Here is a 27,176-nt window from a genome sequence, read left to right as displayed (position 1 = left end):
TCTCTGTTTCTGAATAATTGTAGTCTTTCATGTGTTACATGACAGAAACCCAAACAGGGAGAATTAACCAAATACCGTTTAGACTTAAAAGCAGCTTAAAACCTCTTCTAGCCAGCTCAAGCCCAGGGTGTGGAAATGCAGAAATCTGCATTTCGGCCCCAATTCAAGATGGCTTTCTAGCTGCAGTGCCAATTTCACGCAAAAACCTTCCATTTAAAAAATATTTCAGTTCCTCAGTCTTCTCACTACAACCAAATCACACATCTATGGCATGCCAGAAAAAGGAATTCACTTGAGCATCAAGAGTTCCCTTGCCTTAAGAGCAACCTTTTAAGTGCATACAGCAGATCAGAGAAAGCCAGGTATTTCTGCAAAGCCTGAGTGAGTTTCATTTCAACCAGTAATCTTATGGGTATCTAAGAAAAACTTTAGATACAAAAAAGGATGCCACTTGTCTTAGGTGAGTCCTATGGGCCAGATGATGAACCGAACTCTGGCTTAGAAGGAGCGAACGTCTTCAGCGGCTGCACTCCCAACTCCGGGCGCCTGCCGGCCGTTCCCACGCCAGTTCCCGCCCCAGTACCACCCACCGCAGGCCGGGGGCAGCTCTCCGGGTCACGGTAAGGAAGCCCAGCCCCGCGGAAACCTTCGTTCCCGGATCCTACAGGGTGGACGCCCAGGTCCCAGGGGCGGTCCCGGAAGTGACGTAGGGACGCGCCCACCATTTTGTGGGGCGTCAGACTGCTAAGTGCGTCAGTTGTGGAGAGACGTAGAGGAGTTAAGTCCTGGTCTGTGTGGAGGCAGACGACTCCGTCGCAGACTACGGACCTCTCTGGGTCTCAGCCGCCAAAGATCCTGTCCGGTAGGTGAGTGGCTCACTTTGAGGGCGAGGCTTCTCGGATCGAGGCTTCTTCATGGCCGCTCAGATCGCGAGTGGCCGGGGCTGCTCTCTGTGCGGAGGACGGCGTCTAATGAGCGCAGTTGACTCGAGGTGGGCGCTGGGGCACGTCTCCCTTTGGGCATTGATTGTTTGAGGGGTGCTGAAGGTGGAAGGGCGGTCGCGGTTACGGTTGTTTGTACACAGAGGGGTTGCGTGCCCCTCCCTGCCACTTTTTAATTTCATCATCCGGACCCCCGAAAAGTGGGCCGGGAGCCCTCTGCCTGCTCGGGGTGCGGTTAGGACTTTCGTGTGCGGGCACGGTGATTCCGGGACGGTGGGGTCGGGGGCGGGAAAGGGAGAACGGGGCTTGGCGCGCGCGGCTCTCCCCCGCCGCTGACTCCGCGGCCGCCATTTTGTGGCTGCCGAACGCCCGCCCGCCGGCGTTTGCGCAGGCGCGGCCGTGGCGTCGTGAGATCCCGGCTTCCATCCGCTGTGACGCGCCCCGGAGGCGGGGACGCGCGCGCGGCCTGCCGCCATTGGGCTGGCCTTGCGGAGGGCGGGGTCGGCTCCGCCCGCATTTCTCGGCCTTTCCTAACTGCGGCAGATGGGAGGGGGCCCGAGAGCCGCGGAGAGTGTGCGGCTGCGCAGTTGGAGAGCTGGCAGTGGGCGTTGCGGTTGCTGCGGTCTGGGTCTAGGGTGGGATCGTGTTGGGAGCCAGGTTTTAATTTTGTCTGCAAGGGTCCTGGCCTAATGTGAGGCACTCTTGGCAGTCTTGTTGGTAACGTCACTGGGCAAACATTTTGTGCCATGTATGTTTTTGATCCCTTAACCAGGCATTGCTCTGTGACAGTCATTCGGTATTGTCCCGATTGAATTATTTTCTAACAGGAAATACTAGCCGGACACCATGAGTGGCTGTCGAGTATTCATCGGGAGGCTAAATCCGGCGGCCAGGGAGAAAGACGTGGAAAGATTTTTCAAGGGTTATGGACGAATAAGGGATATTGATCTGAAAAGAGGCTTTGGTTTTGTGGTGAGTATTTAGAACGAGGTCAACTATTTGTCGAGTAGGTAAAACTTTTGATGAACTGTTTTTGATCCTTCTTTAGTCCAGGTAGGATATTTGTCTTGCGGAAATGTTATGCAGCCTAGAGGCAGTGAATTTTATTAAAAGATAAAAGATACTACCTGCTGGCTGACTGGAACCCACTCCTAGTAACTTCTTGATTAGGATTATCTATATGGTGCTGACGTTAAGATAGCTCTTCCTATTCTGTCTCCCGTTTTTAGTACTCTCAATATGTTGTAGAATACTCGTTGAAAGCCACGTTAAGTATCTTATGCTTATATTTTAGGAATTTGAGGATCCGAGGGATGCGGATGATGCTGTATATGAACTTGATGGAAAAGAACTGTGTAGTGAAAGGTGAGAATTTTAGTTTTATAACTAGTTAGGCCTAGAATGTAGAGCAGACTAGGTCAGCTGGGATATTTTTCTAAGTAGATGTTTTATGTAGCTTGAGTGTATAATGGAGATTTTTCTTCCCCTTTCTGTAGGGTTACTATTGAACATGCTCGGGCTCGGTCTCGAGGTGGAAGAGGTAGAGGACGATACTCTGATCGTTTTAGTAGTCGCAGACCTCGAAATGATAGACGGTATGTGATGGGTGGATGGCTGCTTTGAACAATTATTATCTTACGGGCAGTATTTATGGTTCAGGAGTTAACAGAAATAAATGATTCTGGAACTTACTGTGTATTATGTTCTGTTATTCCTATGTTAGCCCACTGTTCTGGATGAATCTATATAATAAGTTACATAGAATAACACAGAAACCGTTGATGGAAGTCATTTGAATGACTTGTCATGTCGGATTGCTCGAACTTGCCCACAGTTGAATACACAAGAAGTGCACATCACTGCATTTCTTCCATTGTGAATACTCATTTTCTTCCTTAGAAATGCTCCACCTGTAAGAACAGAAAATCGGCTTATAGTTGAGAATTTATCCTCAAGAGTCAGCTGGCAGGTTTGTTGAAATACAGTTTTGAGTTATTTTAATGTGGCTTTTTTAAAAAGTTAATGGGTAGTTAATGTTTTATTATATTTTATTAAAAATAGTTTTATCTTTAATTAAATTGGTGGATTTAATTGTAATTTTAAAAATTTAATTAATTGTAACTGGGGGATATTACAAACTTTAATATTAGTGATCAAATGTAAATGTTTTGAGGATATTTTTCTTGTTCTTTAAAATCCATTTTAACCAAATATTAAACCCTTTATTTGCCAGCCTATCTGTGTCGTTGGCCTTATGACGAGGAGTGCCTGTGGGTTATCCTAATCGTTGTCTTGGTCACTCTTGGTTGGGCCTGGTTGACTTTGCCAGTCAGCTCCTACAGTGATCAATTGGCCACCTCTAGATCTGTGTTTGCCGGTCTAGACGTAATCGGTGCACTTACTTGAAGTGCCAGGTTGCAGCGATCCCAGAGCGTTGATAACGTGATCTGATCCCTAAGTTGAAAGCTGTCTTCCTGTAACGCTTCCGAATAAGAGGTCCTGGTGGAAAAGAGTTGAAAGATACGAATTAGGTGGTCGTTGGAATCCTGATCGCAGTAAAGTGGTCCTTGGTAACTGCTCAAGAGTAGAACATGTCTGCATCCGCCAGTAGTCTGCTAATAGGGAGGGCTGTGCGATTAAAGGCTTCCATCGATTGGGTAGTGTCCTTCAAGTGGGTGGCGAAGAGCCAATCGGGCATATGTCATGAAGGTTTCTCCGACCGATTAATGGTTTGCTGCTTGACTAGCCTAGGGAAATATTGATAAAGGTAAAGTAAACTTTTTTAATGACATATGGGGCACAAAATAACTGGTGTCTTGTAAATGTTCTGTTTTTTAAATATAAAACTTCTACTTTAGTCTTTACTTTAAAAATATGTACTGTTTCTCTTTTTTGTTTTGTTTTTTTTTTGTTTGTTTGTTTTTTTCCTTTTGTACTGGGCTCAATATAGACTAATACTACTTTAATGTTAAAATCTGAATTCCCTCTAGCATTTTGCTTAAAAGCAATATGCTATTTCCTTATTTCGTGCCCTGACATAATTTTTGAATTCTGATAGAATACAAGTGTGGTACATACCATGTTTGTACTTTATCTAACATCTTCTCTTTCAGTAGTCTTGTTTTTATACCATGTGGTTGTTTGTGTGTCACCTTTCCTCTTCTCTGCTTGACACAATTGTCTTGTGTTAAGGATCTTAAAGATTTCATGAGACAAGCTGGGGAAGTAACCTTTGCGGATGCACATCGACCTAAATTAAATGAAGGGTGAGTATGTACTGCAGGTTGTGAAAACCTTTTAAAATATCCTGAAAATTTTACTGTAAACATTTCTCAAGATTTAAAATTTGAATATGCTGAAAAGTAGTAGTTCTCCAGGGACAATTTTGCTCCCCAGGAGACATGGGAGTGTTGGGAGACATGTTTGATTGTCAAAACTGGTTGAGGGGGCTGGTCCGATGGTAGTGGGGTTATCAGAACTTATTAGTGTCACTGAAGTTGGCATTGAACCCCCACTGCTAAATTTGACTGGCTTTAAAAAAAAAAACTGGTTGAGAGTGCTGCTGGCATCTAGCGGGTAGAGGCTAGGCATGCTGGTAAGCAGCCTACCACAAAGAATTATCTGGCTTAAAATGTAACAGTACTGAAACTTTGCTTTCTAATGCTGTCATCCATCAAGAAATGGGAATGTAGCAATAGCAAAGTGAACAGGGAAACCATTTGTCTAGACTGTTAAACAAGTGTGTGAGACTACAAGATGTGTAAACTTTAAAAATGTTTTTTTTCCACTGTAGGGTGGTTGAGTTTGCCTCTTATGGTGACTTAAAGAATGCTATTGAAAAACTTTCTGGAAAGGAAATAAATGGGAGAAAAATAAAATTAATTGAAGGCAGCAAAAGGCACAGGTATCTGTCATATTTTTAAGACAAAAGTTTTATTAGATGGATTTGTAGGGTTTGTCATGTAGGCTGATTTCCTCCCCTCCTCTCCCTTTTCATAGTAGGTCAAGAAGCAGGTCTCGATCCCGGACCAGAAGTTCCTCTAGGTCTCGTAGCCGATCTCGTTCCCGTAGTCGGAAGTCTTATAGCCGGTCAAGGAGCAGGAGCAGGAGCCGGAGCAAGTCCCGTTCTGTTAGTAGGTCTCCCGTACCTGAGAAGAGCCAGAAACGTGGTTCTTCAAGTAGATCTAAGTCTCCAGCATCTGTGGATCGCCAGAGGTCCCGGTCCCGATCAAGGTCCAGATCAGTTGACAGTGGCAATTAAAACTGTAAATAACTTGCCCTGGGGGCCTTTTTTAAAAACAAATTCCCAAACCATACTTGCTAAAAATTCTGGTAAGTATGTGCTTTTCTGTGGGGGTGGAGTTTGGAGGGGGGTTGGGTTGGGTGGATATCTTTGTAGATGTGGACCACCAAGGGGTTGTTGAAAACTAATTGTATTAAATGTCTTTTGATAAGCCTTCTGCTCACATTTTTGTGAATGTCTGAAGTATATAGTTTGTGTATATTGCCAAGAGCTCTTTTATAACTAAAGCAAATTTAATTTTTTTGTACTAGAAAAAAATCTGAACATTTTGATTTCCTGATTATTCAAATATGTTAATTCAGAATTAGTTTAATGCCTCAGTTAAACTAATTAATAGCTTTGGACACTTAAAAGAGCTCTAAATTTGCTTGTACATAAAGGCTTAATTTGAGTTTTCTTTGTTTAGGGTCAAGGGTGTCCTCCCACTCACCCTTTTAAAAAACAGCTGCAGGACAGACACAAAAGCAGCTGTTTGTTTATTGATAATAAAATACTATAAAACTGGTTTTTGTCTGGTTTTCTGAAGAAGTCCTATGCTATTTATTCCTCATCTCCATCTACATAAAATACATATAAAATACAACAACTCTAGAGTCCTGGGGTTTATGATTTTTTTTTAAGTAGTATTGTTGACAGTTCTAGGCTAGTCAAAAGATAAGCAAAGACATCAGTGAACTGTTAATAGTGACTAAGTTGTTTGGCAGTTTCCGTTGTGTCCATGTTCCCCTATGCTTTTCCTTTATTCTCTCTGCTGGCATTGAGGTACTTAAACTTCCAGAGCCAAGTGAAGGACGGTATATTTGGGAAGCAAATTATAAAATTCAGTGGGTTTCTTGCTTTCCCTGAAAGTTACACAGTTTTGATGGTCAGATGATACAAAGCTTTTTGTCCGTGAATATGAATGGTTAAGGGGCTTTCACGTTTTGCTGCCTTTAGTCCTGAGACGTGTGTGACAACAACATGGTTAAGGGGAAACAGCAGTGAAAACTGCTGAGGTCTTATATCTACCTTTAGTCAAGTGTTAGAGTCCTCTGTGCTTGAGACCTCAGTTCCTGCCCGATAAATGCAGGAAATAAGCTTTATAGGAATCTCAAAGACTGATTAGATATTCTTAGTCCTCTTTTTTTAGGGTGCTAGACTAGATAAATTGGTAACAGTGAATAACATGTTTTTAACATGATTATACCAGCCAGACGCTGTTTTAAGTGCCTTATCTGTATATTAACTGAATTGTTAACACTATGACCATGTAACAGGAGGGAACTGTGGAACGTTTCAAAGAACAAGTTAAGTGGTAGATTGGTTCCAGAATCCAGTAAGTCTGGTTCCAGGACCCCAAAAGCACTTTTTCTCTTGACATAGACTCATGCCCCCAGCTGTTAAGGGATTTTGGGAAAGGCATAATTAGAAAAATTTAGCTTTTTTTGGCTTTCTGAAAGTGGGTGTTGCAGAGTGGGAATTGCCATTTGTGGGGAGGGTTGAAAGGGTTTTGGCATTTCTGTGTAAAGGGACTTCCTGGCAGTTTTCAAGACTGAAACTTAAGCCATGAGATTGTGAAACTGTTTATCAATATGAGGCTGAAGTTAGGAGGAGTTTGTTATACTTGTTAATTTATTTGAGGGGACTGGGTTTATTTTCATCTGTGGTGAAACCTAGAGTTTTCTTTTTGTATTGTATCTCTGAAGGCCAGCCTGAAGCTGCTATCAAAGTCATCCTGATTTGGTTTCTGCCTTCGTAGAGTTCACAGTCACTGAGCAAGTCTTTTATTTTTTAAATAAGTAGTAAATCCTAGACTGAGAGTAGGTGAGGCTTCTTGGGTAGACACCCTCTCTGTCTTCCCAGGAAGGCTTGATGATTCTGATAGCTTTGCTGGAGAAAGACTCAGGCAAGACTGGTGTTTTTGTTCCTCTGTAGTTGACCACACTGGTTTTCCGAATTGCTTAATGACCAGATTCCAGGTGGAGGAGTTAGGAGGAGGAGGAGTAGCATGTGCAAGGGGAGCACTCTTTTTTGTGGGTGCCGTTTTTCTCAGAGCTCCTGGAGTTCTTCAGTTTTGGTAGCTGTGTACATCTTTGTTTTCTCTGTAAAGTTAGTCATAGGTGTAGAGGGAGAACAATAGAGTAGTTAAAAGCTTGTTCAATCCTGAAAATGTAAGAACACCAATTTATCCCTAGAGGTGTGCTGTATACACATGTAAAGGTGTATTTTTTTCCCTTCCCACTGCTATTGTCTTTCCTGCTATTTACTCTTAAACTTGGCTTTCCCCCTAGTCTCCTTAGTGGTAGTGCTAGTAATAAAAGGCCTAATTAATATTAGAGTATTGAGCCTTTATTACTTCTACCTTTGTACATCGAGTAAAACAATAGGGGAGGTGGGTTTGGTATGCTAGCATGATTTATACTCAGAGTAAGGAGGGGAAGGGAGGAGACAGCTTTAGGAAGGTCTAGCCAGGAGAGTTTGTAAACTTCTCCCTGTCTTCTGTCCCCTACTTTGATCTATTCCTTTTCCTGCTCATGTAGAGATGGTGAGCAACTTTGGAGCTAAGAAGCCAGGTCCACCTTCTCTTTCTGCTTTCTCTGTAGAAGGGTACAGAAATCAAAAAAGAAACACTTGTGGCAGATTCTTCACCCTGAGAATAGCTGCTTGGGACCATAGGCTCCAAAGGTAAATTGCTTTCACTTAGTTTTGCCATTGGGGTTCTCTGAGATAGCATTGTGAGGAAAATTTTTTTTAAATAACAGAATCTTTGTCAACCCAGGCTGGAGTGCAGTGGCATAATCGTAGTTCACTGTAGCCCGGAACTCCCGGGCTCAAACAATCCTCCCACCTCTGCCTCCCAAGTAGCTGGAACTGCAGGAGTGTGCCACTGCAACCACACGGCTAAATTTGAAATTTTTTGTAGAGAACAGGGTCTAGCTTTGTTGCCCAGACTGATCTCAAACTCCTGACCTCAAGCAGTCGTCTGGAATCAGCTTTTCAGAAAGCTAGAATTACAGGTGTGAGCCACCGTGCGAAGCCTGGACATTTTTTGGTAGGGCTAAAGATCCAGAGTATTGCCCCCTGAGAGCATTCCAGGCCTCTCTGGTACTCGAACCTTCACCTGGTTGAGGAACCTGGTTGATTGTTCTAGAAATTTCTCTTTTTTAAAGGGGATAGAAACCTCATGGGCAACAAATCTCTTGAGTTGCTCTGAGAAAAGCATCAGACTAGATTCATTTACACAACTCCACTGTAGTTTGGAACTAAAGCTTATAAAATGGTTCAGCCATTGGTTTCTTTTTGGCTGCTTGATAACCAAATTACTTCACAGCCAATTGTAAAGGGAGAGAGAACCTACATTTGCTAATAGGAATTCCAATAGGGAAGGTTGTATATTTTCATAGGGTGTGAATCACCATCTCCAGGAACTAGAAAACGTTTCAAAGGGGCCCTCCATTCATGGGAATTAAGAGGCAGTTGAAGGATTTGGGTAAGTGGTTACGAAGAATATGTTGATATTTGGAGTTATGAAGTAATGAAATGTGTTATAAAGGTTGAGTTTCTTGGTTCAAGAAAAACATTGGAGTTAAAGTATACTTTAAGGAAGGGACTCTGGTCTTGAGATTTGACTATATTTTGAAGGTAATGCTCTGAGCATTTTAGAAAAGAGGTGCTGTATTAATCCAGTAGTAGATTAAAGTGTAAATCATTAATCAAGTCTATTGTAGTTGTGGTCACCGGTTAATGAGCATTTATGCATAAGTTTACTGTGTAACCAGAGTTGAGAAATCCTGTTACTTGGGTTCTAGGTTATATTAGGCTGCATTGCTTTAATGTTTTTCCTCACGGGAATGCCAAAGGTGCTGGAGCTCTAGCCTGGTCCCACAACATGAGAAACTTGTTCTAAAAAACAAACTTCAAATTTCATGAATTCTTGTGGTTGAGGCCTTTCACACATCTATTATCTCAGGACTCACATGTCCAGGGCAATTCTGTCCTATTTCCTCATGCTGAGGAAATGGTGTCTCCCCGCTTACAGCAGCCCAGATTGCCTCAGTCCTATGAGGTAAACTACATCCACCATTTGATTTTCCTAGCGAGAAGGCAGAAATGGAATGCAGTTGATGGAAGTAGTCTTGGCTCTTTAAGGTTTCTGGCATACTTCCTGTTGCTACCTGGTTCTTAATGACATGGTAAGAGTTAATTCCCCATCCAAAAAGTCCCTACTAGAAACTTACTTGTTGGCAGATAGAGGTCTAATATGGGGCAGAACTTGAAGAGGAGGATGATTCGGTACTCACCCTTGGGAGTCTTGATTTTCTCATGGCAACAAAAGATGGCAATGAGGAGAAGCCCTTCTCCAAGCTGGAAAATCGTGAGGAGGAGAGGAAAAAAGAAAAGTGGTCCAATGATTTAAGGGGGAAAGGTCACATTGAGGAGGGTGGCACAGAGTTGAATATTTTGGCATCCGGTCTCCATGCTGATGGTGCGTCTGCACCTGTGTAGGTGGGAAAGTAAAACCCTGTATGCCCTCACCGAAGGAACATGGGGGAGCAACTCCGCTTGCACTTGTCTTCCCTCCCAGATACTCCAGGATCCACTGAACAGTCCAACATAGGAAGATGGAAGGGAGTCAGGTATGTGGGGTGCTGGTGGGTTCAAAGAAAGTCAAGTAGACCCACTTGACACTAATCGAGCCCTGAGGGGATGGTGACTAGTTGGTTCATATCAGGAGGTTTTCTGAGAGGTTTTTTAAAGTAGCCTGGAAATGTATAACTTGTCTGCTCTTGTAAGATGCCAAAGTTTGGAAAAATGTCTGGCTGTTGAGGGATGAAAGGAAGGTGTGAGCCAGTATCATTCTCTGGCTTGTTATGTTGGGCTAATGGGACAATTATACTTTCAACATACAGCAGAAGATTGTCTGAGATGTCTGGGACCTTATCCTGTTTCCAAATGTCTGGCTTAGACATTTAATTATCACAAAGGTGTGATAATTAACAACAACAAAAAAACCCAAACTTGATTGAGCCCCATTATTAATTTTTGGAACACATTCTCTTAGTTTGATTTCATATGTTATAGATTAAAGGGTGGGATATTTACATTTAATGAATATAGATACAATTCATTGAATTATTAATTGTATTAAAAGTTACTAAACCCTGAGAGACATCACAGCACATTTATTATGAGGGAGGCTACTGTGATGGAACTTGGCACTGTGGCCATTACCATCTCTATCACCCTGTTTTGGTAAAAATTGACATCACTAAGTGGTCATTGGCAGATTTTTGGCTCACTATATCATCATGTGTTACATCCTGTAGCAATTTGTTCTTTATTAAATTACATTGGCTTTAAAAATGGATCATTATCTTTTAAACTTTTTAAAATTCAGGGTGTTCTTTTGTGGGGGAGGTACTACTAGTGTTTAGACTCCTGCATCAGTATTTGTTTACTGTGGCTGAAAAGAGGAAAAGTCCTTGTCCTAGTCTGGGTAGACAGGAGAGTGCCTGATGTTTCTGCACCATGCCCTCAAACTGTTCTCTAAAGTAGCAGCTGGGTGTGAATTGGATTACACTTTAGCCAAGGTCCACAGCTACTTCAGATCTCAGTGCCATTTAGCAGAGCTGTTACCCAATGGTGTCCTTGTTGGGACTAAAGCCTAGGCAGAAAAGGAAGAAAAGTGGGAAGGGAAGAGTATTTATCAACACCTGGTATGATGACATGAAACCACCCCAGTGCCACTAACTATCAAGGAGTTGGGCAGGAGATGGTATCTAGATTTGCTATGTTTGGGGGTACTTTGCCATTAGCTATTGCTGTTTGGATGATAGGGTTTAGCTGGTGCATTTGAACAGGCCTTGCCCAGATCTTGGGTTCCTATCTCCTTATCCTGTTCCTGAGAGGCTAGGACAAGAATAAAGCCCATGGCAGAGTGGGGCCTAAAATAATCCCTACCGTCCATTGAGGCAGAAGAGAGCAGAGAGAAGGTAGCCCAGCAGGAAGCCACTAAGGGGCATCAGGAAGGAGGTGGCCAGCAAGGTTGGTGTCATGGCAAACATGATGCTCTTGCCCACATTGATGGCAGAAAGGGTGATGATGGCCCCACTGAACGTGGCAGTGATTAGCATCCCTTCCATGGCATGAGACAAGAAGAAAAAGCAATAAAAGGGTGGGGAATAGGGAGGAATAGAGAGGTGGGGATTGGAGGTGGAAGGAAATATGAAAGACCTCTATCTTCCATCTTTTTGGATTTCTTATTGGTAGCTAGGAAGCTTGGAGGACCGAGAGCTAATCTGATAAATGCTTTCATTACTAAAATCTCAGCCCAGAACAGCTACTGCTTTTGACTTCTCTGGATAGCAGATTTTCAGGGAATAGTTTTGAAGGAATGAGTCTGTTCAGGTATCCTGCAAAGTTCATATTGTAAATTAAAAGTTTCAAAGTCATTTTTGGAACTTGTGTACACATGTTCCTACAGTACTGTCATTGTTCCAAATATTTTGGAACTCATTAGAACTTGTCATACTTGTCTCAAATACCTCCATTATAGGTAGAGACTTCATCCGTTTTAGGATGAATTTGACTTCTGGAAATTGCCAAGAGTTATTTGAAGTGAAGCTGGTAAATAAGGTGGACAATCAAGCCAGGTAATATGATTTTAGATCCAAAATGATGTGTAACCATATGGGGACAAGCCTACTTTCTTGAGTGACCTGCAAATTGGATATGAAGGAAATGCCCCAAAGAACTTTCAGAAATGTCTTGGGCAATAAAAACATCATCGGAAAGTATGCAGGTCCACCCTGTCCCAGGTAAGTGCTGTGAAAGCAACATTCATTGGGAACAATGGTATGATTTTCATTTTAAAAGTTATCTATTATTTCATAGTTGAATCTTACCTACCATTTAAAATTTTCAATATGTGAGTTTATGTTGAAATTATAGGCTGGGCATGGTGGCTCACACCTGTAATCCTAGCACTCTGGGAGGCTGAGGTGGGAGGATCACTCGAGGTCAGGAGTTCGAGACCAGCCTGAGCAAGAGTGAGACCCTGTCTCTACTGAAAATAGAAAGAAATTAGCCAGACAACTAAAAATATATATAGAAAAAATTAGCGGGGCATGGTGGTGCATGCCTGTAGTCCCAGCTACTTGGGAGGCTGAGGCAGAAGGATGGCTTGAGCCCGGGAGTTTGGTGTTGCTGTGAGCTAGGCTGATGCCACGGTACTCTAGCCCAGGCAACAGAGTGAGACTCTGTCTCAAAAAAAAAAAAAAAAAAAGAAAGAAATTATAATGTTAAGATTTTTCATTATGTAACAGGATGCAAGCTTTGGAGTGTACGTCTATGTACTTTCACTTTCCAAAGTGCATTTTAAAGAATCACAACTCCAAAATGGCAAACACATATGCATAAATTTAGGGCTGTGTGTCCCTTTCATCTTCTGAGTAAAGGAATACATGGCAAACTTTTCTCAAACTTAACATGTTGTTTTGTCATAGTTATATGTGTTCAGTTTCCAGTACATTTACATGTATAGCATTTTATATTTCCTAGTAACAGTTAAAGAATTATGGTAAAATACATATAATGAAATTTGCCATTTTAATCATTTTTGAGTGTACAATTCAATGGCATTAAGTACATTTGTATGTTGTCCTGATGGCATTTTCACATTTATTTTTATTGCTCAAATTTCAGCTGCACAGCTTTGCATTTTTGTTTTTAATTCATGCTGTTACTGATGTGATCATATAAAACATCACCTGTGCCAACAAGTGATCCTATTCTAAGACAAGAGTGACATTTACACATCTCATCAATAACCTTATGCTTCAAGTTTTATTAAAAGACTTACTGTAATGGGCTTCCCACTTTGCCTTGCATTTTTAATTGATTTCTGCTTTTGGATTTGCCTTTTACCTAGTGACCAAATAGTTTTTACCTTCATCAAAAGAGTGTAATGGATAGATAATGTAGGGGACATTGGGCTAGAGGGATTGTCTGCAAATCCAGAAACCCTCTTTCTCTGCATGGGTGTTCACACTCCTTCTCTCCCTCTTATTTTCTCACTCTGGGGGCCTGCAGAGTGGTAGTTATGAGCACAGACTTTGTCATGATCCAGGTGTGAAAGCTGTCAGTGTTCATCTCTAGATGTGTAAACTTCGGCGAGCCACTCAACCTCTCAGAGTGAGGTTGACAGCACAGGATCTGGCTGGCTTATAGGGACTGCTCATTAAGGACCACCACTTACTTCTGCCAGAGCTAGTTACTGGAAGTAGGGTTATTTCAGTTTGAAAGGTGTCTAGGAGGGTTAAGTGTGCAGAGGCTAGGATGATAATTTTTTTCATTTCTCAACTTGGCACTATATTATTTATGGCACATGAAGATGAAGGATGATCATATCCCTCGAAGAGCCATAAAACCAAGGAAACCTCAACTATTGCATCTTGATCCACATGTTTCTCTCTGCATCTTCACAGGACTGATTCCTGTTTGGGAGTATATGAAAATTAAATGGAGCTGTTGACTTTATGGTTGTTTAACCCTGGAGGTTTAGCCAGGGGCAAAATGGGTCCAAGGTATGCCTGGGTTTTGTAGATCACCTTTTACGTAGTCCATTGTTGATGGTCCCTGTCTTTCTAGCCCAAGTATTAATATTTCTTAGCTCTTTTAATATTCTCTGGGGTCATTTTGACTCCATTTTTGCTGTGGCATTGAGTGGTGAATGTGTAACAACAGGAACAGGAGACTGGTTGATAATCCTGGCTCTTCCAAGTAACTTTTCTGGGCCTCAGTTCAGTCTGCAAATTGGGAATAAGGCAGGAGACTGAACTTGATCTTGAAGCCTTCTCCAGTTTTAAGATCTGAGATCCTGCCTTTGCATCCTCAAAAGAACACCTTTACGGTCACTCTGAGGTGATAGGAGACATGTTCTCATTTCAGTTGTCATTAGCAGTGTGAACTTGGGATTCTGGTTCCTGATTTTTCTACCTATAAAAAAGGGGCGGGCAGAGTTGCATTAACGATAGTGGGGATCACTTCACATTTTTATATTCTGATTTTTGAAATTTCTATATACCCCACAAACTATCTTAAAGAAATAAAATCATGGACACATGTTTCCATTTCTGTTTTTTTTTTTTTTTTTTTTCCTGCTGATGTGTGGAATATACAGGTAGCAGACAGGAATTGCCCTTCGTTGCTTTATTTTCAGGGCACTGTGATAGGTGCTGTGCATTCAGTGTTAATTAAGACATAGCTTTATGGTCTTCTTGAGAAGCAGGTGAGTGGGGAATAAAAATGAACAAGTATTTATAATACAGTGTATTCACCACCACAAGGGTCGGCAGGCATTGGGTGCTGTGAGAGCGAATAGGACAAACATCCTACCCAGGCTTGGGGGAGGGATTCAAGAAGGCTTCCTGGAGGAGGTGCTATTTGTGTTGAGACTTAAAGGGTGAGTAGGAGTGACCCAGTGAAAGATGATGAGTGGCATGAGAATTGGGGAGAAGAATGTTCCAGGTGAAGGGAAGGGCATGTGCAAAGAAGAGAGCGGAGACTGGTGAGGTCAGCTGAGACCAGTAAAGGCCTGAGGCTCCACATTAAGCAGACTTTATCCTGGAGGGGAGTAAGGAACCAATGAGAGGCTTTAAGCAATGGAGTGACATGATGGTTTGTTCTTTATGTCTCTACCCTCAAGTTAAAACTGGGCCAGGGAGTCAAGTTAGAAGGCTGTTTCAGTTGTCTAGTGAGAGAGGATAGTGGCCTGAATGAAGATAGTGCAGCTAAGGATGGAGAAGAATGGAGGGATTCAAGGAACAGAAGGGGGAATTGATGGTCACGGGCGTGAGTGGGGAGGGAGAAGGGGATGTTGAAGATGACTTTCTAGTTGAGGCAATTAGGCACATAGATAGTCACTGAGATAGTCACACCAGGAGGAGGGAAGAGCAGGCTTGGGGAAGAGATGATTATAGTTTAAAACAAACTAAGTTTTAAATGTCTGAAGTAGAAAGATCTAGCAGACAATAAATGGATCCCAGAGCCAGGAAAGAGTTGAGGGCTGATGGTACTGTCGTGGAAGCCATTAGCTTGCAGACGGTAGCTGGAGACCTGAGATGGATCGGATCCTGCCATGGAGAGATCCTGGGCTGGGGGAAATCTGGCAAGGAAGGCAGAAAGCTTAGTTTGAATGCAAAGAGGTTACTTTTTCTGGAGGAACCCACAAAGGTGTCCAAACAGAAGTCATGAGAGGTGGTAGGAAAGCAGCAGAGCTTGGAGTCACCAAAGCTGAGGGAGAAAGCTTTTGAGAAGAAGCCAGTAGTCAGTTACGTCAAATTCTGCTAAAAGGTCCAGAAAGGATTGAAGAATGTCTGTTGGATTTGGCAAAGAAAGTGGAGCAGGTGGTCATGAAAATGCTTGGACAGTGGGAGACCAAGGAGGAGAGAAGAGAGGGATTCAAATAACAGGCTAATTGTTGGCCTGGCCACTTGTGAGAGTTCTTGTGGTGGCATGGTGAAGGTGGAAGGTGTTCAAAAGGAAGTTGACTGACATAGAGAAATGTGGGCAAGGGAGTGTTTTTCTGAGGTCTGGCTAGGAAGGGGAGTAAAGAGAGGTATTAGCTGGAATGGGAAGTGGATTCCACAAAAAATCCTAATGTTGCCAGAAAAGGACAACCAAATAGCCAGTAACCATATGAAAAGGTGATAGACCTCCCATGAAATCAAATTTAAAACTACCCTGATCTATTTCACACTTAGTTGGCAAAAATTAAGAAGTCTGACAATTCCAATATAGATGAAGACATGGAGAAACAGGGATCTTCAGACACTGCTAGGGGAAGTGTGAAGTGGAACAACTACTTTGGAGACTGGTTAAAAATGTGTGAATCCCACGACACAGCAGTTCTGGTTTTATTATGCATGCCCTCATATATCGGGTATGCACTGTTCATAGAAGCCAAATATGAAATCCATATAAATGTCTTACAGGAGAATGGATGAATACCAGCAAACTATACAGCAGTTCCAATGCATGAAGTAGCCATTTTATTGACATGCCTATTTCTCAAAAAAAGGAAGTTGTCAACTGTTTATATCAATATAATTTTTTTTTTTTGAGATAGTGTATTTCTCTGTCACCCAGACTAGAGTGCAGTGGCGTCATCATAGCTCACTGCAACCTCAAACTCCTGGGCTCAAGCAATCCTCCTGCCTCAGCCTCCTGAGGAGCTGGGACTATAGGCGTGTGCCACAACGCCTGGGTAATTTTGTTTATATAAAATTTAAAGACATACAAATACAACAGTGTATCTTGTTTCTGAATATATGCACGTGCCAATAGTTGAAAAGGATCTGTGGAAATGCTGAACACCAAATTCTGGGAGGTGCTCCTTTTGGCATACGGCAGAGGGGAATGAGACTGGGGAGGGGAACACAGGGGCCTTCCATGCTAGCTCTTCTTAGGAGAAAAGCCATACACAGGCTGTGTGTTTGTTTTGGTGTGCTAGAGCAGAGAAGTCTTGTTTACTTTGGCTTGATGTGTAGGAGTGTTGGAGTTTGCTCTTGGACTTGGTGTGCCTTGTCAGCTTGGGTAGGTGGGAGCATGTTCCTTGATCTCCATGTACTTCCTCCACGTGCATAGGTGCTGGGGGCTGTTCAGGGACATCCATCTCCTAGCGGCTGGGTGTCTGTACCTGTCGTTTAACCTCAGTTTACCCTGAGGGACAGGGACAGAAAGGGGAGGTGACTTTACCTACTCTAGCTCTCAAAGATTGGATGCATGGTAATACCGTGGGCCTGGCTGCCTCTCAGGGGGAAAGGAGCACATTTGGTTCTTTATTTTTACTTTCTGCTTAAGTTAAGAGCATTGCATAGACCCTATTTCTGGACACCTGTACACCCTGTTTGAGGGACTGCCTTTGAGCCTCTGTCACTGGAGGGATTAGAGGCAGAAGCTGAGGGAGTTGTGAGGGGCCCCATGAGAGTCTCTGTGGGGAGATGGGAAACTTCTGGGAGTCCCGGTGGCTTCCATCTCATCGTCATTGGGCTTCCTACATGATGGAGGGCAGACCTGCAGAAGTTCTTAGGTTGTGCCCAAGCCTGTTGTCCCCACAGCCATGAGCTCTGGTGTCTGCTGTGAGGCTGGTGGTGGTGGTGGGGTGTGGAGCAAATGAGCTTGAGGGGAACCGAGGCAGATAGCCAAAGGGGCCAGGTCCCTCTGGTACTCTCTCCTCTGTCCCTGGCAAACCAAGTTCACTTCAGCTTTGAGGGCATTTTTTCTTGCCTGTGTGTGTCACCTGCATTTTTTGCAGCTTGTTAGCAGTATCCATGAGGAAGGAGCTGCCGTGCCTGGCTATGTCGACGGGTCCACTGGGTGACCCAGGCGCCTGTGATGGCAGACTGTCCCCAGACTCGCTCCAGCTGCCTCACTGGGAGAGAGCCCTGGGCTGGCTCTAGAAATAAGCTTCCCACAGATTCCAGGAGACCTTTGGCAAGACTCTGGGCTTCAGTCTCTTCATGTATACAGTGGAATCGGCATCTTATGCTTCCTCCCAACTCTCCATGGGAAATAGTGAAGTGTTGTGCTTCAAGAGACGCCTCAAACTGAGGCCTGTGAGCTACATCTGGCCCTTCAGCATGTGTTGTTTGGTTTGCACGATCTTTTTAAACAGTTTGAATGAGTTGCTGATTTCACATCAAAATGGAGATTCTACCTTCTCTTGAAAAGCAGGAAGCTGTGGTGGCAGTGAGCCTCCTGCTCCCGCAGAATGCCTGCTGCTGACGCATGGCGTCTGCCCTAATTAGAGGGGCCATGCCTCCAAAGCTGCTGCTTTGTGGTCATGCGGGACTGGAAGATGTTTGAGTGAAAGCACAGGCTCTGGAGCCACCCTGACCTTGAGCAAATGTACTAACCTAAGACTCAGTCTCCTCATCTCTAAATGTGAGAGTGGTCACAGCACCTCCCATGGGGGTGCTGTATGTGGATCACATGCACTTATCCAGGTAAAGCGTTCAGTGCAGTGCCTGGCTACTTCTTATCCTTGTCCTTATTACAATACGTGTAACAAGTTGTCCCAGGTGCACTCAGATTGGAATTGGAAGTCCAGCTGCACATGATGGTGGATGAGATTCATGCTCTTCCAATGGGGTCAGGGGCATGGCTTAATGAGTAGTGTGGGAGGCTTGTTTGTGGGGAAGGGGCTTAATGGGAGAAGGTAGATGTCCCAGGAGAGCATTATCTCTTGTAGGGTCTAGGTAGAAGTGACAGTCGCCAGGTGCCTGGACAAGAGGCTGAGCAGAAGAGCATGAGGGGTCATGTTCTTGAGTCACCAGAGGCTCAACCCGGGTGGGGCCCAGCACCACAGAAAGGTAGACACTGGACAGAGACCTCATAAGCACCTCTGGCTGATGAGGCTGGGGCAGCTGGTCACTCACACTTAAAAACTCCCCTGTTGTCCTTTAATGCTGTCCCTTATGTTGTCCCCACTGCTCTACTTCCACAGAGACACAAAGCCCTCAGAGTGCCCCTCCCTAGCCCCTGACTCCCTGCATCTCTCCTACACAGGGATTAAGGTATGCTTTGGGTTCCTGGGGACACAGAGGCTGCAATGAGCCCTTTCTGCAGGCCAGATCAAAGACCGAGGGCTTGCTTTGCAGCAGGAAGGATTCGAACTGGACAGAAGGAAGAATTTCCTCCCATGAGATAGTTGAACATTGCAATATATCCCTGTGGGAGCCTGCATGAGCCAAGTCCCCTCTTTGCGCCTCTCTCATCTACTGCCTAAGTGAGGCTGTGCCACGTGGGTCGAGAGCCCAGAGCATTTCAGAGGGTGGGGCCTGGCAACCCCCAACTCTCTCCTGTTTTTTTTTTCCTGTAAATATCAGTCCCAGGGTCATTTGGCATCACCAAGAGGGGCTTCTTTACTTGTTTGTTTTCTGAGCAAATTTCGGCCAGGGGTAGGGTGCTGACAGACACAAGCAGATCGGCCTCTGCACTGCACTGCTAAACCTGGCATTGAATAGGGTCTCCACTGAGGACTGAACCAGAGGGAACTGGCTTGAGGCTGAGGCTTAGCTAAGAGCAAGAGCTTCAGCTAGTGAGTTTCCTTCAGCCTCAGCACAGGTGGCTGGAGCTGGAGCGGGTCTGAATGGCTCCTCTGGTGGGTATTTGAGATGGGAGTCCTCCCTGTTTGGAAGGACAGGCATTGACCAGCCACCGTGTGCTGGGTCTCCAGGAGTGAGTCCTTGCTGATTTGTGCTCATGGTGCTTTGGGTCGGGGGAGGCTGCCGTCTGCCCTCTACCAGTCTGGCTGGGGTGGGGCCAGCATAACCCGGGTGGGTGCTGGGAAACTCTGGGCCCTTCTTGGTTGTGCCTTTGCATGTAAGTGGCACTGTGTTTGATGGGGGATGAGGGACTTTAAAAAGAAGACATCCCAGATGCCTAAGTAATTAGGAGGACCTTTTGGAAATTCTTGCCTGCTCTGCAGGAATTTGAGGTGCTCATTGGTTCCAAGTCACATTGATCTCCCTGGCTATGTTTAGAAAGGATTGCACCCCCTTTCAGATCTCTGGCCTCAAAGCAGACAACTTGCACACCAGTGCAGGTGGGTACAGTTCTCCAGAGGTGCCTTTGGTTTAAAGCAAGCCTCCTTTAAGACAATCCTTATGCTTCACTTGAGACACCTCTGGGAATAAGGGGGTCTCCAGGATGCTCCTGGATCAGTTCAGTCCCTTTGGCTTGATGCTTAAACCAAGAAGTACACCAGCTCCTGCCCCCAGCCCAGCATAAACTCTTGGCAATAATTGCCAGCCATTCCCCGCCCCAGCATCCACCAGCCCCCACTCACTCTGTCTGCTGGCATTAGCCCAGCTCTTTCTCTTGATTATGACATCTCCAGTGCGACCCCTGTCCCAGCCTGCTCCCTCAGCCCCAGCCCTACCTGAGGTTCATGTCTCCCTCCATGGCCAGACTGAAGACATTGGACAGGTTCCCCCCAGGTGAGCAGCCACAGACCAGGATGGCCAGTGCCTTGATGTTGGTCAACCGGAAGATCTTGCCCAGTGCAAAGGCAGTGAGGGGCATGATGCCATACGGTGCCACCAGGGTGATGGCCAGCCCTTTAGGCTTCCAGAGGTGAGCCTTGATCTTGCTGAATTCCACGGTGCAGCCCAGCGAGAGCATGATGATGAGCAGCATGAGCACCAGGATGATGCTGAGCGCCAGGTCGGTGGGGCGCTTGTCAAAGTTGGGCGGCAGGGTGAAGTTGACGGGCAGACGCATTGTGGGCCTCCATCTTCCTGTGAGGCTGGGAGACCACCCCTTGTTCTCTGGCTGACTCCAGTCCTTGCTGGGTGCCTTCTTTTATCACCTCTCAGGTCAGAGAGTTTCTGGACAAAATGTAGCTCTGGGCAAATAGAAGGATTATGCAACTAATTGAGGTATTTCTCTGGCTGTGGCCCCAAAGAGGAGAGCTCAGAGCCTTATCTGCCTGGCCCTGCCTACGTTTCCCAAACTCCCTGACCCTGCTGCCCTCTTGAGTGCCACTCACACTCCTCCCTTACCACTTTGCTGCCTCTGGGACAAGAGGGCTTATTTCTCTCTTTTGCCCTCCACTTAGTGCATCTCACAGGTATTCTGTTCCTGGGGTCCAGTCCGGGGTCCACAGCAGTCCAGGGCCTGCCTTTCTCCTTCCCTGTAGCTCCTGGCCCCGTTGCCTTAGTTACTTGGTTGGGGGAGGGTGCCTTCTCCATGTCCAGGGTTATCATTTGTCCCCAGAACCCATGGGAGTGAAAGGAGCTGAGTGTAGCCTTTGGTTCCTGGATATGGGCAGCACAGCCCAAGGGGTTGGGGCACAGGGTAGGAGCAGGTGGTGTCGCTGGCCTCTGGCAGGGGATGTGTCCATGACCTTTCTCCTGGGAGATGAGAGGATGTTGGTGTCCTTGCCTGTGCTGGGGAAACCCTCGTCTTATCCCCAAACCTGGACTGTATGGATCCCGGGGAGGAACACTCCACACTCCCTGGCATGCTTGCGGCAGACGGGCTCTGAAGGTCGGAGGCTCTTTCCTTCCAGGGCAGCTGCGAGGAACCCTGGCTGTGGGGATTAGTTTTTGCCCAGGGAGGCCCATCACTTGGGAAACTTGCTGAGAAGAGAGCAGGAATGCACAGTCTTTTCTGTCTGATTTCCTGACTGCTCTACTTTTGCAGTGAGCCTGTGTGTCTCCAGCTGGGAGCCAGGCTTGGGGCATGCAGCAGCAGCAGAGAGAGGCAGGCATGCCAGGGGCAGGGTTGTCTAGTATGCAGTTGCCTCTTGGCTGGGTTGGAATCCATGAAGCCTGGGTGTGGTCTTAAACAGGTGATTAGACTTTGTGTGTGGGATTCCAGAGGGCAGAACAGGAACCAGGAACATTGGACAGATTTTGAACCACTATTGGATGGATTTTGGCTTGGGGCTAGGAACTGCCTGAAAATGAGAGCTCTCCAACAATGGCCTCAGAGGCTTCTGGAATCCGGCATGGATAAGGGTTGCATGACGGGATCTACCCACGGTGCATCCTATCTACGATGAGGTTGCCACCTGAAGTTGTACAGTGCACAGCCTGTGGGGCTGTACACCATGGCTCTGGGGACATGATCTTGGAGCTCCTTTGGTTGAGGGAAGGTGCCCTCCCCATGTCCCTCTGAAAGTCTCTGATATTAATGATTTCCTGGTGCTTGAGTTGAGCTGGTATCAAAGGGAGGGCAGACAAAGGGCTGAGCACTAGATGTTGATGAGGACATGTGGTGTCTGGACTGAACATTCCTGGAGGGTGTGGGGAGGCTCAAAGGAGGCTGTTTTCTCATCTTGGAGCTAGTCAGAAGAGGGTCTCCTAACAGAGTGGCTAGAGGAGAATTATTCATCATCAACAGAGGACCAGGCACTGTGGGAAGCAAAAAACTATATAATCCATGTTCCTGTCCTCAGGGACCTTGTGGTCTATATAAGACCACAGGTGGCCAAATGGTACACAATGCAAAGCAGAAGCACGTGAAGGTGGAGGCCACGCAGGGCTCCCATGTACAATTGTGCAGGTTGTGCACTGCATAATGCTGGGGACACCATTCACATAGATATCCTGTGCAACCATGCACGGAGCACTGAAGCCAAAGAAAGACATTAATTTTTTACACATCTGCCTGATGCCCAAAGGGATGAGGAGTACTTGATCAGTATCTGTTAAAGATCAGGGCCTAAAGATGTGTTCATTGATCACAATGTACACATAGAAACAGCAGAACTCCCACCAACACACCTCTAAACTGGATTCCAAACCATTTGGTCTCTACCAATTCTCCCTCTTCACCTCTTCTCAGGAACCCAAAGTTCTCCTACCTCCTACTGTGAATTTTTCCCTTTGAGAAAACACACCTTTCCCTGGCCATCCCTCTTCCCCTGTCCACTCTGTTCCCAGCAATGTGTCTTTGCAGAGAATAAAAGGTCTCTTCCACGAAGCTGAAAACCTCCATTCTTTTCTCCATATCCCCTCTGTACCTGCTCTGATTCATAAAATTATGGGGGCAGGAGGATCTTTTGTGTTATGTTAACGATAGCTGAGAGTTGTTGAACACATACTTGCTTGTTAAATGGTGAGTGATACACAGCACTAAATTAAATCCACTATAAGGTGAAGGAGGAAAAAAAAAGAAAAAATCACAGCACGCAGCACACAACTGCCCCTTTGTTTGCTTAACCACCTGTCACTTAACTTGTTGTCTTTAAGAGTTTGTTTTACAGCACTTGAAGAATACTGAGCAGAGAGCAGGAATGTAACCCTCCTTGACATCTGCCAGCACACATTCCGAAAAGATTGATAAAGCCAGTCGAACAGAGAAAAACAAACACAGCTGACTCCCATTATCATTTCCCAACAACTGCTTTGTTCTCTATACTCCAAACCTCTCATCTTAACTGCCAGCACTTCTTTCTTTTTTCTTTCGTGCCATGTCGTTTCCTCTCTTGGAAAGTAAAATAAAGTTTTTGTTTCAAATATATCCTAATCTTTGATTCAAAAATTCTTTCTCAGCCTGTGATGCGAGTTTCCACCCTAACATTTTGGTGGCCCACATGGGGAACTCGCTTTTCTACCTCTGTCTTGGAGAACTCACTTTTGAGTGTTTTGAAACTGCTCCCTCCTCTGCTGTGTAGCTCCGAGGACATTCTTCTTGGCACCCTCAATACTATTCGGAACTCAGTGAGTCTCATGGACTTTGGAAATGGTCGTGCATTCACGGCTAGGGGTGGTAGCTCTTTGGTTTGGTCTAGTATGGAAAACATGGCTCTGGGTCTACCATTCGGGGTGAGGGTGCCTTGGAGGGATGCCTCCTAACCACCCTCCTCGGTCTTCACCCAGACCCAGGGACGCCTGGCTTTGGGGAAGATCTCAAGGTTTTGATCTGGGTCAGAACTCAGGGATGCCCATTTTCTGGCCGGATTTCTAGGTTTCGGTCTGACTCAGATCTCTGGATGCTTGATGTCTGATCAGAACTCTGAAGGTCATCTGAGTCAGGGATGCCTCTCTCAGACTTTCTGATATATGACCTTCAAACTTTGGGACTTCCTAACCTCTGACCCAAATGTTTAGTCTTCTATTTCAATACAGCCTGGCCACAACATAAATTGGATGACCAGGAGATTTGGCTGGAGAATGGATCTCTTAATCATAATACCATTCTACACCTCAACCTTTATTGCTGCCTGCTCAGCAAGTGGGCTGAAGTCCTCTATGTTCAGGCTTTCTTTGAACTTGCTCAACATCCTGATCCTCACTCTGCCTGCTGCATGTTACTTCTTACCTCTTTCCCCATCCTTCTCTGACTCAGATGATGGTTCCCTTTCAGCTTCCCCGTCCCCCCTCCATATTGGCTCCCTGCTTTGGTGCTGCTGTTTAAACCTTTAACTCCACTGTCTTCACGTCCCTGAATTTCTTCCTCTTCTTCCTCTTCCTCCTCCTATTCTTCATCATCTTCTTCTTCGTCGTCTTCTTCTTCTTCTTCTTCGTCATCGTCGTCTTCTTCATCTCCACCCCTCTTGCCCAGCCTCGCTCACTCTAGCCAGCCATTCCAAAACCCCTACCCACCTGTGCATGAGATCCCTCTTCAGAAGGTTGCTGGGTTAGAAGACATAAATTACTCAGGGCCAGGATAAGAATCAAGCCTTTTTCCTTTCACCACTGTCTGAGGCCATTTGCCTCTTTACTAATGTAGATCCTGACACAAGAGAGGGACAATCTATATTAGCAATGCACTTGATATCCCAGTTGGCTCCCAATATTCATTCAATGTAAACTCCAAAAACTTGAAAAGGGGCCTCAAACTCCACAAGTGGAACCTTTAGACCTGGCCTTCAAGGTCTTTAATAACTGAGATGAGGAGAGAAGAAAGGAAAAGAGGGAACAGGACTGGCAGTGGGCCCGATAGCAAAAAGTTGTTTTCCAAATGGTGGCTACCGCTATAGGAGGAGCTTCTCAGGACAGAGTTCCCCTGGAGACTCAGGCAAGAGGTCACCAGAGCCACATCCTTCTCCAGGAACTAAACCCTGCTTCAACTGTAACCACCTGGGTCACTAAAATAGGCAATGCTCGAGGAGGTGGGCTCTGCTGGGACCGTGCCCTCTCTGCGAAAGGAAGGGGCACTGGAAGCGAGATCGCCCTCTCCTTGAGGGGTTGGGATGAGGAGAAGTAGAGTGGAGCGCAGACTGGAATCAGGGAAGCAGTGTTCCGCACAGAGGGGCCAGCAAATGGAGAGGGTCTGGTTGGGGGCTCGCTTGGCAGCCTTGAAGGACAGCAAGGGGGGTCGGGCAGTGAAGCAGCCACAGGGGGGACAGAGGGAGAGTTGATGAGGAAGGAGGGGGATGTGGCAGCTGGAGTACACTGGTCCTTGTAGGCCATGGAGAGGACCCTTGATTGTATTCTCAGAGAGGTGGGAGACCACTGAAGGCTTTAAAGAGGGAAGTGACATGATCTGACAGCGTCACTCTGGCTGCTTTGTGAAAAAATGCCTTCGGGGAGCAACAGTGGAAGCAGGAAGATGACTGCAATAATCCAGACCGCAGACAAAGGTGGCTTGGCCTATAGCTGTGCTGTTCACCTGTGAGCTACGAGCACTCAAAACGTGGCTGGTCTGAATTGAGATGTGCTGTCAATGTGAAATACACAACACTTAATTTTGAAGGCAGTACAGAAACAAGACAATAAAATATCACATTGACATTTTAAAATATTAATTACATGTTGAAATGATAATATTGTATTTTGACCACACTGTGTTGGGTTAAAATATACTATTAAAATTAGTCTCACTTGCTTCATTTTACTTTTTTAATCTGTCTTGTCAATGGAAAAAAAGCCAAACTCTGTAAAATAATTTTAAAGAGATTTATTCTGAGCCAAATTTGAGGATCATGACCCGGAGCCAAACCAAAGAGGCCTTGAGCAAGTGGACTTGCTGTGTGGCTGGGTTACAGTTTGGTTTTATACATTTCAGAGAGACAGGGGTTACAGGTAAAGTCATAAATCAGTATGTGGGAGGCATACATTGGTTTAGCCCGAAAAGATGGGCCATCTGGAAGGGTGGGGGAGGCTTACAGGTTATAGGTGGGTTTAAAGATTCTTTGGCTTGTAATTGGCTAAAGATATGAAGCTTTGTCTAAAGGCTTGGAATGTTTTAACATAGTTGCTGTTTATCAGAGATAAGCCATGGGACATATATTTGTTGTGTAAATTAAGGGCCTGTAGGTTTGTCTGGCATACCCTTAGGCCTGTTAATGGGTTACAAAGGATGTCCCCAAGAAGGGAGGGGCATGATAAGATATGTCTCAGGCAATTTAGTTTTAGGATATTCCTTTTGGCCACAAGGGTGTCCATTTAGTCAGCTGCTGGGGGGCAGGGGTGAGCCTTAAAATTTTATTTTAGTTCACAGTCTTCTAGAAAATCTAAAATTACATATGTGGCTTGCATTTGTGGCTCGTGTTATGTTTCCATGGGACAGCGCTGAACTAGAGTGTTCACAGTGGGGGTGGCAAGAATATGTGGATTCTGAAAGTAGAGATGATGAGGAATGCAAGAGTCCAAGAGGGAAGGAACAGGTCTGGAGAGAGGTAATTCATGAGTAAACTTTGGCAATGATTGCGTCCCTGCAGCGTTCACAGCGCCAGGAGTGCAGGAGCTGTCCAGGGAGACAGACAGATACAGAAGAGAAGCCGTCAGAGCCCTGAGGCACTTCAGCATTTAGAGTTAGGAAAAAGGCAGATCTGCAAAAAATACTTACAAAAAATGAATATCTAGCAAAGTAGCAGAAACCCTTAAAAACCTCACCCCTAGAGGCTTGCACTGGAATGGCAGCTGCCCGCTGGAAGCCGGAAGCCGGAAGCCGGAAGCCGCCCTAGAGAGGAGGAGGCTGGGAGAAATCCAACAGCTTTGCTTGGTTTGCCATTCCGAGCTCACCCTTCCTTGTCAGTCACTGCACATCCTCAGGGGAGAGTGAGCAAGGAGAGGGAGCTAGGCCAGGAGAGTCACACCAACGCCCGGCATGGAGGTGCCCTCTCTCCCCTACCTTCACCTTTCTCTTCTGAGAAGCCAAGGAGTGGTTGAGTCAGTTCAACCCCATAACCAAGGGTTCTCCACGTTAGTCCTCCCTCCCCAGTCTATCCTGCACAGTGCCGCCTGCATAATCTCCCAAAGCCAGCCCTGCTCGTCACACGCACATGCACGTTCCATGTGCCACGGAATTAAAATCTGAATTCTTTAGCAACTTGTACAAGGCCGTCTGTGATCTCACCCTGTTTCCAAATCCTTCCTATCCTGTAGGGGCTCAACTCTCTTGGAGGGGATATTCTCTTCCTCTTCGAATGTTTGTCGCCTTTGTGTGTACTCAATGAAGGTGCTAAATAAACCTCTGGGAACCTCTTAGGACGC

General features: G+C 45.4%; 2 protein-coding genes across 4 annotated transcripts; one reads left to right on the top strand and one right to left on the bottom strand.

Moving 5' to 3' along the window:
- Nucleotides 1-691: 691 nt before the first annotated feature.
- SRSF5 (serine and arginine rich splicing factor 5) lies at nucleotides 692-5,749 on the top strand. 3 transcript variants are annotated; one of them, XM_045564819.1, is made up of 8 exons: nucleotides 692-866; nucleotides 1,769-1,913; nucleotides 2,236-2,306; nucleotides 2,438-2,536; nucleotides 2,841-2,910; nucleotides 4,134-4,207; nucleotides 4,735-4,845; nucleotides 4,941-5,749. In XM_045564819.1, exons 2-8 carry the CDS (start codon nucleotides 1,788-1,790, stop codon nucleotides 5,200-5,202), a joined length of 813 nt encoding a protein of 270 aa, XP_045420775.1. In that variant the 5' UTR covers nucleotides 692-866; nucleotides 1,769-1,787; the 3' UTR covers nucleotides 5,203-5,749. The 3 variants fall into 3 exon arrangements, with proteins under 3 accessions (XP_045420775.1, XP_045420764.1, XP_045420767.1); XM_045564808.1 differs by having other exon boundaries at nucleotides 697-862; XM_045564811.1 differs by having other exon boundaries at nucleotides 704-991.
- A 1,462-nt stretch (nucleotides 5,750-7,211) lies between these two features.
- Nucleotides 7,212-20,521, bottom strand: SLC10A1 (solute carrier family 10 member 1). The gene is given in 6 exon segments (XM_045558788.1): nucleotides 7,212-7,284; nucleotides 7,286-7,325; nucleotides 9,525-9,721; nucleotides 11,185-11,457; nucleotides 20,168-20,500; nucleotides 20,502-20,521. Coding segments are annotated over 6 exon segments (936 nt in total).
- Between the last annotated feature and the right edge of the window lie 6,655 nt (nucleotides 20,522-27,176).

This window comes from Lemur catta, chromosome 1 (genome assembly GCF_020740605.2).
Source record: "Lemur catta isolate mLemCat1 chromosome 1, mLemCat1.pri, whole genome shotgun sequence".
Lineage (NCBI taxonomy): Eukaryota > Metazoa > Chordata > Mammalia > Primates > Lemuridae > Lemur > Lemur catta.
Note: the sequence above shows the minus strand (reverse complement) of the source record. Positions and strands in the feature narration are given on the sequence as shown.

Excerpts from the sequence above, each read along its gene's own strand:
- SRSF5 (XM_045564819.1), top strand. The coding sequence starts at position 1,788 with ATGAGTGGCTGTCGAGTATTCATCGGGAGGCTAAATCCGGCGGCCAGG. Across the intron at positions 2,537-2,840 it reads AGACCTCGAAATGATAGACG|AAATGCTCCACCTGTAAGAA; the intron begins GTATGTGATGGG and ends TTTCTTCCTTAG. Across the intron at positions 4,208-4,734 it reads CGACCTAAATTAAATGAAGG|GGTGGTTGAGTTTGCCTCTT; the intron begins GTGAGTATGTAC and ends TTTCCACTGTAG.